Here is a 12604-nt window from a genome sequence, read left to right as displayed (position 1 = left end):
TTAAGAACAACGCCCTATCACCCACAAACTAATGGACTCTGCGAGAAGATGAACCAGGTGGTGATAGACCTCCTGAAAACATTGCCCCTGGAAGAACGCAGTCTGTGGCCTGAGAAGCTGCCTGATCTGGTGGACCTATACAACCACATCCCTGTAGGTTCTACCAACTGTACCCCGGCTTACCTAATGAGAGCGAGGCCTGGTAAGCTGCCTATCGACCTGGATATGGGAGTCCTGACGCCCGAGGACACCTCGCCAGAGGCAGACTGGGATACAGGACGGCAGCAACAGTATCGGAAAGTGCAGGAGAGCGTGGAGCGAAGTCTGTCTCAAGCTAGAGAAAGGCAAGAGAGGGCTTATAATCAGTATGCTCCCGCTGTTCCCCTGGTACCTGGAGAGCAGGTGTTGAAGAGGAAAAGACGGCTCCACAAGTTGGACGACCAGTGGGAGAAGGACCCGTACACCGTACTGCCATCAAGCCATGAGAACCCAAAGATTTGCGTGATCAGTAAGGATGGAGGAGAAACCACAGCCGTTGTCTCCAGAGACCACCTGAAGAAGTGTCCCGAGCAGCTGCAAAACCCTGGAGAAGAAGATCAAGAAAACCCTCGACCCGCAGAGGAAAGGGAAGAAATGATCAGGACTGTACTCGGAGACTTCCCCCGGTCTTGGACACAAGTAAACGGTGCTGTCGTGGTACCCGTCCTCACCTTTCTCCAGCCAGCCCCGCAAGTGCCTACAGAGGAACCAGTAGAGCTGGAAAAGCAGCCGGCCCAAGAGGCAGAAGAGTCCACACCAGCAGTACAGGAGGATCAACCCTCTGCTAGTAGTGAGCCTGCCGTGCCCCTAGTGAGCCAAAGAGTGCGCAGAAAGCTGCCCAGCCTGCCCATAACACCTCCTACACCCTGTAGTGCAGGACCAGTTAGTGAGCTCCGTAGGTCCACTAGGGTTACCAGAGGCCAGATGCCCGTACGTTGGAGAATCTAAGTTGGCTAGTTGCTTTAACTATTTTATGTTTACCTGTTTTGTTGTAGCCGTTGCTAATTATGTTTTTCAGTTACAGATTTCTTTATATGGACAGTGAGTAAGCGGAACTCTGATGTAAATATGTTTGGAGCGTAACCCAGGAATGGACTAAAGACTGTTAAAGACTCGGGGCAGGACAGACCCCTACCTGGTTACGGCTCCCTGTTCTTTGGTGAAATGGACACCCTTATTGCTTCCCGGTTACGGACACGCCGTGACCATCTCATGTATTTAATTGTTATTGCTTATACCCTGTTATGTTTTGAAAAAAAAAATATGTTTAGTCCGGGAGTACTAAATTTCACTAGGGGGGAATGTGGCACCCCAGGGGTCTGGTTTCCACAGTAATAGCAGTATTACGTCTGTGAGCAGGTGGGAGGTCTCCTGGGCAGGAATCCTAAGCATGCCACACCTCCTGCCCAGTCCTGGGAGGGGAAGAACTTCCCCTACATAAACTGGGGCTGAGGCAGGGTTAGAGAGAGGAGTTCCAGACAGAGACGGAGTCTGGTCTGGACACGCAGAAACAGGGACAGATAGACATCAGGAGCTCTGTAGGAGCCAAGGAGAAGCGCCAGGGGCTGGAGCTGTGCAGAGCTCGCCCTGGGAGAAGGTACTAAAACCGGACACAGGAGTCCGAGGCTGTGGGGACTAAGATATACCCAGCAGCAGAATCCATCCGGCAGGGGATTCCAGGTCCTCTGGCCATAAAAGCCCGGAGGCTCAGTCACAACGAAGGGACCAGCACCGCCATCCCGGAGCGGAGGCTAACAGGAGGCCCCAGGTCACCAGCCATACGGGTGAGCACCACACGGTATACCCAGGGAAGTGGGCTACTTGTAACCGCCGAAAGCAGGGTAGCCAGGAAGGGTACAGACTAACGGGAAGGCCTACAACTCCACCTGGCCAGGGGAACTCCGGCTTACTCGCAGACTAACCAGGCCCCAACTACTAGCCAGTACTCCCGGGGAAATTTGCCTTGTACCATCAGTAAAGGCCCTGAACTGTACCCTCGCGTCTCCGTGCTTCCTTGTCGCACCGTTAGTGCTGGGACATCCACACCATCACTCCCAACATCACCCACATCCGCTGCCCTGAGGCCATACCTCTCCCGTTGGGGGTTATATCAACATTGCTGCACACCTATACCACCGGCCTCAGGGGTCTGCCCTGCAGCGGCGGTTTCATAACCGCATTCAACGGGTGGCGTAGTCGGACACTAATACCATCATACCAATAACTGCCACTTAGTTTGACCACCCTGGGCGTGGACCGAGTCACCGCCACACGAAGACTACTACCCCCATCGGATCCGGCTCCGGGTATCCCCCGCGTGCACGCGCGCCGCACTACAGCACTGGCCCAGGGGGTGAGTCATGTGTCACATGTCACACTAAGGTGTGTGTCACATGCTCGGGAGGCGTGTGAGGGGCGTGCGGGGTCACTGTGCCAAACACAAGCGCACAGATCGTAGTGAACTGGGATTAACTGGCTTCCAGCTTGTAGACCGAGAAGTATGACGGAGGCACGTGCCCTCTTACACAGTCACCGCCAGCTGATTCCTGGGGAAATAGCTTCTATATACAGTCGTCACATACAATGCTTACAGAACTAAACATGTAAGTCCTAAGGATAGATAGATAGGTAGAGTGGCTTGCAAAAGTATTCACCCCCTTGGATTTTTACCTATTTTGTTACATTACCACCTGTGTTTAAATATTTTTGTAATCCGATATGTATGTGATGCATCAGCACTAAATAGTCTAAGTTGGTGAAAATTACATTTATGGGATCAAATAACTAAAGACTGGGATGTGCATATGTATTCTCCCCTTTTGCTATGAAGCCCCTAAACATTTCTGGTGCAAGCAATTCCCTTCTTAAGTCACATGCTTAGTGACAGGACGTCCACCTGTGTGCAATCGAAGTGTCAAGTGTCTGTCAGTATATACACTTTACCTTTCTGAAAGGCCACAGAGTCTGCAACACCATTAACAAGAGGCACCACTATCCAAACAACACCATGAAGACCAAGGAGATCTCCAAACAATACCATGAAGACCAAGGAGATCTCCAAACAGCAACATGAAGACCAAGGAAATCTCCAAACAGCAACATGAAGACCAAGGAGATCTCCAAACAACACCATGAAGACCAAGGAGATCTCCAAACAGCACCATGAAGACCAAGGAAATCTCCAAACAGCAACATGAAGACCAAGGAGATCTCCAAACAGCAACATGAAGACCAAGGAGATCTCCAAACAAGTCAGGGACAAAGTTGTTGAGAAGTACAAGTTAGGGTTGGGTTACAAAAAAATATCCCAATCTCTGATGATCCCCCAGATCACCATCAAATCCATTATCATCAAATGGGAAGAACATGGTACCACATCAAACCTGCCAAGAGAAGCCGCCAACCAAAATGCTCAGCCCATGCAAGGAGGGCATTAATCAGAGAGGCAGCACAGAGACCAAAGGTAACCCTGAAGGAGCTGCAGAGTTCCTAAGCAGAGACTGGAGTATCTGTCCATACGACCACAATAAGCCTTGCACTCCATAGAGGTGGCCATTATGGAGAAGTGGGCAGAAAAAAAGCAGTTACTTACAGACAAAAAAACATGTGGGAGACTCCCCAAATGTATGGAGGAAGGTGCAGCAGTCAGATGAGACCAGAATTGAACTTTTTGGCCACTAAGGTAAACGCTAGGTCTGGCGCAAAACCAACACAGCTCATCACCCCAAGAACACCATTCCCACAGTGAAACATGGTGGTGGCAGCATCATGCTGTAGGGATGTTTTTCGGCAGAAGGGGCAGGGAAAATGGTCCGAGTTGAGGGGAAGATGGATGGTGCAAAATACAGAGTTATTCTTGAGCAAAACCTGTTTCAGTCTGTCAGAGATTTGAGACTGGGACGGAGGTTCACCTTCCAACAAGACAATGATCCAAAGTATACTGCTAAAGCAACACTCGAGTGGTTTAAAGGTAAACGTGTAAATGTTTTGGAGTGGTCCAATCAAAGTCCAGACCTTAATCCAATGGAGAATCTGTGGTCAGACCTGAAGATTGCGGTTCACCAGAGGAAACCATCTCACTTGAAGGCGCTGGAGCAGTTTGGCCTTGAGGAATGGGCAAAAATCCCAGTGGCAAAATGTGGAAAGCTCATAGAGATTTATCCAAACTGACTTGCAGCAGTAATTGCTGCAAGAGGAGGCTCTACAAAGTACTGACTTTAGGCGGGTGAAATTTTCAGTTATTTTGTCCTATTTGTTGTTTGCTTCACAATAAAAAGAAAACCAAAATGTTCACAGTTGTCGGCATGTTCTTTACATGAACTGATGCAAACCCTCAAGAAAGCAGTGAAATTGCAGGTTGTGAGGTAGCAAAACACGGAAAATACCAAGGGGGGTGAATACTTTCGCAAGCCACTGTAGATAGATAGATAATAGATAGATAGACTTTTACTGACAAATCTGCCCACAAAAATGCTTTAAAATTTCCACCATCTGGGACTGACTATCTACCATATTTTCAGAGAAAGTTGATCCTCGGGAAGATATTTTTAACTTCACAATATGCTATAATGTCTTCTGTGATCTTCCCCCGGCCCATAGCTTCTATGTATACATGGATGACGCGGACGTCATGAGAACTGAACGTCATCCTAAACATACTTATGGTCACTGAATGTGACTGGTGCCTTTAAATGGGAAATAAATGAGAGTCCATGAGAAGGGCAGAGCATAGCGCTCCAGAGCAGAACTCCACTGGCTGATGTTGAAGCTAAATGTCATCACATGGAAAAGCTGAAGTTTATAAAAATGGGAACTTGCGCCTCTGTAAGGCATGTCAAGAGTTAACCCATACAATGAATTTATTACTTTGACATCTCCGGAAACACAATGAAATCCTGCACCGAACCATCAGTACAACTCCAGCACTGCTACATCACTTTCCACCAGGATGTTAGTAATGTAGATACTGTACACATCTATCCTATAGAATAGAGAGTTTATTAGTACAAGAAGGTAACAGGGTCATTATCACTATGCTATGAAGCTACTGTGTAACCTATGGGTCATCTGGTCAAGAGAGGGTTAATTGCTCCGTCCTCCATGCTGTACAGCTGCAGATTCATTGCTTAGATGGAGCTTGCTATGCCAAGTAATGGTTAACCCATCCAGTGCACATCACACCGGTGCCCACTGTGCCATCCTATAGTGTGTATTCTGTACAGGAGATGAATGGTTAACCATCCAGTGCACATCATACCGGTGCCCGCTGTGCCATCCTATAGTGTGTATTCTGTACAGGAGATGAATGGTTAACCATCCAGTGCACATCATACCGGTGCCCGCTGTGCCATCCAGTAGTGTGTATTCTGTACAGGAGATGAATGGTTAACCATCCAGTGCACATCATACCGGTGCCCGCTGTGCCATCCTGTAGTGTGTATTCTGTACAGGAGATGAATGGTTAACCATCCAGTGCACATAATACCGGTGCCCGCTGTGCCATCCTATAGTGTGTATTCTGTACAGGAGATGAATGGTTAACCCATCCAGTGCACATCATACCGATGCCCGCTGTGCCATCCTGTAGTGTGTATTCTGTACAGGAGATGAATGGTTAACCATCCAGTGCACATAATACCGGTGCCCACTGTGCCATCCTGTAGTGTGTATTCTGTACAGGAGATGAATGGTTAACCATCCAGTGCACATCATACCGGTGCCCGCTGTGCCATCCAATAGTGTGTATTCTGTACAGAAGATGAATGGTTAACCATCCAGTGCACATCATACCGATGCCTGCTGTGCCATCCTGTACAGGAGATGAATAGTAAACCCATCCAGTGCACATCATACCGGTGCCTGCTGTGCCATCCTGTAGTGTGCATTCTGTCCAGGAGATGAATGGTTAACCATGCAGTGTGTATTCTGTACAGGAGATGAATGGTTAACCATCCAGTGCACATCACACCGGTGCCCGCTGTGCCATCCTGTAGTTTGTATTCTGTTTAAGAGATGAATAGTAAACCCATCCAGTGCACATCATACCGGTACCTGCTGTGCCATCCTGTAGTGTGTATTCTGTACAGAAGATGAACGGTTAACCCATGCAGTGCACATTATACCGGTGCCCGCTGTGCCATCCTGTAGTGTGTATTCTGTCCAGGAGATAAGAGGTTAACCATCCTGCCACCAGTCTCTAGATGCAGCGCTCTAATAAACACCAGCATGCCCGGGCACAATACGCTACTAGAAAGACATTTATAAGAGCATGCTGTAAAAAAGGGGCATCACTACTCACCCATAGAAGCAGGGCTGGTACATCTGGACCCCCAGCGTCTCCATGCCCCTGTGTCACCTATTTCTCCCCTTAGGTGCTCTGCAGCCCTTGGAGGCCAGTGAAAGTCAAATGAAGTTGTGGCGGAGCTGTGTCACTGAGGGAGGAACCGCCTTACACCTTGGCAACTCCAATCCAGAAAAAGCAGTGTGTGTGACCGGTGCCCTGCTGTCAGCCGGCCATGACAGACCTGTCCAATCCAGCACCTACCTGGGGCAGAGGACAACCTTGTGCATAGTGGAGCACCAAGGGCAGCGGGGGCACAGCCAGCACGTGGGGGGAGACTGAAAGCAAAAGCACTCACTGTTTATAGGGGAGGGAAGCCTCCTTACAATGGGTCCGCCGGTGGTAGAAATGCAAAGATGTTTGTACAGATGTGGCACAGCTGAGAGTAGTGTGGTGCCAATGTATCACAGTGTGGGGGCTGCAGAGAAATGCATGCAAAAGTCATCACACCCCTGCTGCAAGGGGGCAAAGGACAAAGTCAGCTCTGCTACATCTACTGTGTATGGGGGAGTATGACTGGTGTGTCTGTACAAGAGGAAAACTGCTAAAAGATGACCTAGTGTCACATCACAGATATAGTGTCCAAAGCAAATCTGTATGTAATGTCAGGTAGATGGAAAGAGAGATCGATACAAGAGAAGGATAGATAGATAGATAGATAATAGGTAGATAATAGATAGATAGAGAATAGGTAGATAGATAGATAATAGATAGATAGATAATAGATAGATAGATAATAGGTAGATAGATAGATAAATAGATAGATAGATAATAGGTAGATAATAGATAGATAGATAGATAATAGATAGATAGATAGATAATAGGTAGATAGATAGATAGATAATAGGTAGATAGATAATAGATAGATAGATAATAGGTAGATAGATAGATAATAGATAGATAGATAATAGGTAGACAGATAGATAATAGGTAGATAATAGATAGATAGATAGATAGATAAATAGATAGATAATAGGTAGATAGATAGATAATAGGTAGATAGATGGATAGATAGATAGATAATAGGTAGATAGATAGATAATAGGTAGATAGATAAATAGATAGATAATAGATAGATAGATAGATAATAGATAGATAGATAGATAATAGGTAGATAGATAGATAAATAGATAGATAATAGGTAGATAATAGATAGATAGATAGATAATAGGTAGATAGATAGATAAATAGATAGATAGATAATAGATAGATAGATAGAGGGATAGTAGGTAGATAGATAGATAGATAGATAATAGGTAGATAGATAATAGATAGATAGATAATAGGTAGATAGATAGATAATAGATAGATAATAGGTAGATAATAGATAGATAGATAATAGGTAGATAGATAGATAATAGGTAGATAATAGATAGATAGATAATAGGTAGATAGATAGATAATAGATAGATAATAGGTAGATAATAGATAGATAGATAAATAGATAGATAATAGGTAGATAGATAGATACTAGGTAGATGGATAGATAGATAGATAGATAATAGGTAGATAGATGGATAGATAGATAGATAATAGGTAGATAATAGATAGATAATAGATAGATAGATAATAGATAGAGGGATAGATAATAGATGGATAATAGATAGATAGATAATAGATAGATAATAGATAGAGGGATAGATAATAGATGGATAATAGATAGATAATAGATAGATAGATAATAGATAGATAGATAGATAGATAGATATGGATGGATAGATAATTGATAGATATGGATATATAGATAGATAGATAATAGATAGATAGATAGATAATAGATAGACTTTTCCTGCAAATCTGCCCCCCAAAAATGCTTTAAAATCTCCCCCATCTGGGACTGACTATCTACCATATTTTCAGAGAAAGTTGATCCTCAGGAAGATATTTTAACTTCACAATATGTTATTATAATGTCTTCTGTGATCTTCCCCCGGCCCATAGCTTCTATCTATACATGGATGACGCGGACGTCATGAGAACTGGACGTCATCCTAAATATACTTATCGTCACTGAATGTGACCTGTGCCTTTAAATTTGGAGTTCTGACATTTTTGACATGATAGATAGAATATCAGATGATTTTATCTACCTAGTAGTGCATTCCTATATTTTTGCTATGATAATGATAGATAGATGAATCCATATAATTTACAGTATTATTCTTTTATGCTATAGGCTGAGCTGCACTCAAATATGCTCAAGTCAAGGTTAAGCAAATCAGGAGTGACACTGGCTGCTGAACTGCTTCACCTTTATGAAGTGAGTGATATTAGAAGAAACCAAAAGCAGCCACCAGAGGGAGCTCACTGCATACAGATTTATACAGCTCCCATTGACTTCAATAATAATATAAATCCACATACAGTGAGCTCCCCCTAGTGGTGGCTGCATGCAGACAAAATGATATAATTTATCAATTCAGTAGAGCCCCCTTTAAAGAAGTATTAGGACTTAATATGACCTCTGAGCAATCAGCTGTTCACCCTGGGTATAACTCCCAAGCATCTCATTTTACTGGGGGAAGCCACAGTCAGGCTAGGGAAACTAAGTGAGGCATCGGACCCCCTCAAATTAGGTATATGGACAGGGGTTGTCCTCATGAGACAACTCTTAATAAAGGCTTAGCACATTTTGGGAGTGGGGCTCATCTTATGGTTCACTATGGGGAAACAATATTGCCACTAAGATGAACTGCTTGTTGCATTGTATAGAATGTTATCTGGTTGCTATGGGCAACTCCATTGTGATATAATCTGTACTGTATCAACTGACTTAACCCCTCAATTCCTGCTTATGAGCAGCACAGCCATACTGGCTGATATCCATAAATTAATCATTATTTGCCCTGACCTCCATCCAGGCGACTTATCAAAGAAATGTGTAAATGTTGGATGTCGCCACCTGTGAAAATTTCATTCATGTTTTTTTTCCTGCTGGCAGAAGATTGTACAAATCATTGCCCCGATCAATGTATTGGGGGGCAGAGAAAGTTAGGAGCCCCCGTTCTTATAATTGTAAGGCTTCTCTACCTCACCCACATGTTGCTGTAAAAAAGCAGAGCTGAGTTTGTCATTTAGTACATCTCACTGTGCTATCCTTATAGGTGTCAGCATATTGTATAAGGCATGTGGAGATGTAGCAGAGCTGAGTTTGTTATTCAGAACACCTCACCTCTTTGTCAGCTTATTCTATGAAACATATACAGATGTAGCAGTGATTAATTTGTCATTCAGTACACACCTCACTGTGCCATCCCTCTGGTTGTCAGCTTACTGTATAAGACAAGTGCAGATGTAGCAGAGCTGACTGTCATTTAGTACATCTCACTGTGACAGCTTATTGTATATGACTAGTGTTAATATAATAGTGCTGAGTTTGTCATTCAGCACATCTCACTGGGCCATCCTTATGACTGTCATCTTGAAGTATATTACATGCACTGATGTAGCAGAGCTGAGTTTGTCATTCAGTACACCTCACTGTGCCATCCTTATAGTTGACAGTATATTGTATAAGACATGTGGAGATGTAGCAGAGCTAAGTTTTTCATTCCGTACACCTCACTGTGCCATTCTTCTGGTTTTCAGATTACTGTGTTACATGTGCAGATGTAGCAGAGCTGAGTTTGTCATTTAGTACACATCACTGTGACAGCTTATTGTATATGAATTGTGCTGATGTAGCAGAGCTGAATTTGTCATTTAGTACATCTTGCTGTGACTACTTATAGTATATGACTAGTGCTCATGTAGCAGAGCTGAGTTTGTCATTCAGTACACACCTCACTGTGCCATTCTTCTGGTTGTCAGCTTACTGTACAAGACAAGTGCAGATGTAGCAGAGATGAGTTTGTCATTTAGTACATCTCACTGTGACTGCTTATTGTATATGACTTGTGCTGATGTAGCAGAGCTGAGTTTGTCATTTAGTACATCTCACGGTGACTGCTTATAGTATATGACTAGTGCTCATATAGCAGAGCTGAGTTTGTCATTCAGTACACATCACTGTGCCATCCTTCTGGTTGTCAGCTTACTTTAAAAGACCAGTGCAGATGTAGCAGAGCTGAGTTTGTCATTTAGTACATCTCACGGTGACTGCTTATAGTATATGACTAGTGCTGATATAGCAGAGCTGAGTTTGTCATTCAGTACACATCACTGTGCCATCCTTCTGTTTGTCAACTTACTGTACAAGACATGTGCAGATGTAGTAGAGCTGAGTTTGTCATTTAGTACACAACACTGTGACAGCTTATTGTATATGACTTGTGCTGATGTAGCAGAGCTGAGTTTGTCATTTAGTACATCTCACTGTGACAGCTTATTGTATATGACCAGTGCTGATATAGCAGAGCTGAGTTTGACAATCATTACACCGCACTGAGACATCCTCTGATCGTCAGTTTACTGAATATTACATGTGCTGATGTAGCAGAGCTGAGTTTGTCATACAATACACACCACTATGCCATCCTTATCTCCTTGTCTGCTTACTGTATATGACACGTGCAGCGTGCAGATGTAGCAGAGCTGAGATTGTCACTCCAGATATTAATGGTTATAAAAATACCATTCTCACATCACTCGACGCCCCCTATTGGTAGATTCCTGTACCAGCATACTGAAAGGCGAGAGCAAAAATAAAATCCTAATTTTGCCTCTTTTTTTTTTTAAACAAAAAAGGAGGCAATTTAGTCTAGACTGATTGTGCAATGGCTGTAAATATAGAGAAGTGGATCCACTTCAGCAGAAAGCTGGAGACAAAATACACAGAAGCAAAGAGGAAAAGAAGCCGGATAATTGCAGATCTTACAGGACAGGAGTTAGGCAATAAAAATGATAAAATGATTAATTCTTCAATGTTTACAATTAAATACAGGAAATATTAGGACAGTAGGAAATTAAGGAGATTTGCTATAAAACATGTTCCATCTTTAGCCATCACTGCTTTGATAAGAGCACAAAAAATTAACAAAAATGTAAAATATATACCAGCACTTCTTCTCTTATAGGGAAATCTGTCAGTAGGATCAACTCTCCTAAGCCATCTATATGGGCACGCAGGTCATAGGAAGCTGAAGAAAATGATACCTTCATATCTGCGATCCGATGTTTTATTCCAGGGAAATTCTTAATAAGTAAATGAGCTGTTAAGATCTATGGGCCGGACATAGATCTCCCCAAGACTCCGCCTCCAGGGCTTATTATAAATGAAAGAGGGAGTTACCAGTGTGAGACATGGAATGACTGACAGTCTGCTCTCCTGATCTACACGTCTCATTCCTTTCATTTATAATAAGCGCTGGAGGCGGAGTCTCAGGGAGATCTATGTCCGGCCCATAGATCTTAACAGCTCATTTACATATTAAGAAAAACACAGATTTCTCTGGAATAAAACATCAGGGTATCATTTTCTTCAGCTTCCTATGACCTACATGTTCATATAGACGGCTTAGGAGGGTTGATCCTACTGACAGATTCACTTTAATCTACTGGATTTCTTTAGCTTCATTTTGTTTCGTATTCCAATTAAGACTGAATATTACAGAAAGAAATTGGTTTCTCAGAGCTCAGCCATTTCTTCCCTCCTCCTCCTCCGTCCTACATGTGGCTATAAAACAAATGGCTGCAGCCCCCACTGAGAACTCTAGGAAACATTGTTAAGTTCTGGCTGAGATTCTGTGCTTACAGAGTAACTAACCCCTGAACAAACTTTGGCCATGTTTTAGCAACATTTCAAGAAGTTTTGGTAATTGGAAGTCCAGTTCTTGAGACCCAAAATTAAGGGTCAGCTCTACTCAGAAAGTGAATAAGAGCAGTGTATGGACTTTTATACTTTCCGTAAACCTGCACTCTGCATAAGCTTCCTCTCCGGGGTTCAGTCAAGGTCCAGCGAAGGACCACAGCGCCCATTTGTAATCTTCTGCCCCTCACTGATTAGGGTCTCTACACCCAAATTCCTATAGATACAAAACTTTTGACATTGCACAAAGTGTTAAACAGTTCTTTTATAAAGGTTAAAGTGAATTTATTATAAGTGAGCAGTAGATCAGTCCTTCCGGAATTACAAGGCTACGCGCATCCAATAGAACCTACGCAGAAATCCGAACTTCAGGATACAATTTTTGTTGTGGATTTTTTAGGGAATTTTTTTTTTGTAATTTTGGGAAAATACTTTCAAATCCTTAAAAAAACACCCAATATTTTCAGTTCCCATTTACT

General features: G+C 43.4%; 1 protein-coding gene across 8 annotated transcripts in view; it reads right to left on the bottom strand.

The window, feature by feature from the left end:
* Nucleotides 1–12604, bottom strand: part of MITF (melanocyte inducing transcription factor) — a 257774-nt gene that overhangs the window by 162056 nt on the left and 83114 nt on the right. The window contains exon 1 of one of the 8 annotated variants that reach the window (XM_073644738.1): nucleotides 6338–6469. The exons of 6 other annotated variants lie outside the window; for them this stretch is intronic. In XM_073644738.1, coding sequence (XP_073500839.1) covers nucleotides 6338–6381 — 44 coding nt within the window. In that variant the 5' untranslated portion in view covers nucleotides 6382–6469. Of the gene's footprint in view, nucleotides 1–6337; nucleotides 6470–12604 lie in introns of those variants that run through there. One more of the 8 variants, XM_073644739.1, reaches the window with a different exon arrangement.

Source organism: Phyllobates terribilis, unplaced genomic scaffold (genome assembly GCF_046119375.1).
Source record: "Phyllobates terribilis strain yellow unplaced genomic scaffold, ASM4611937v1 Scaffold_8__6_contigs__length_399053987, whole genome shotgun sequence".
NCBI classification, from domain to species: Eukaryota; Metazoa; Chordata; class Amphibia; order Anura; family Dendrobatidae; genus Phyllobates; species Phyllobates terribilis.
The sequence above is the reverse complement of the archived record's forward strand: the minus strand, read 5'-3'. Positions and strand labels throughout refer to the sequence as shown.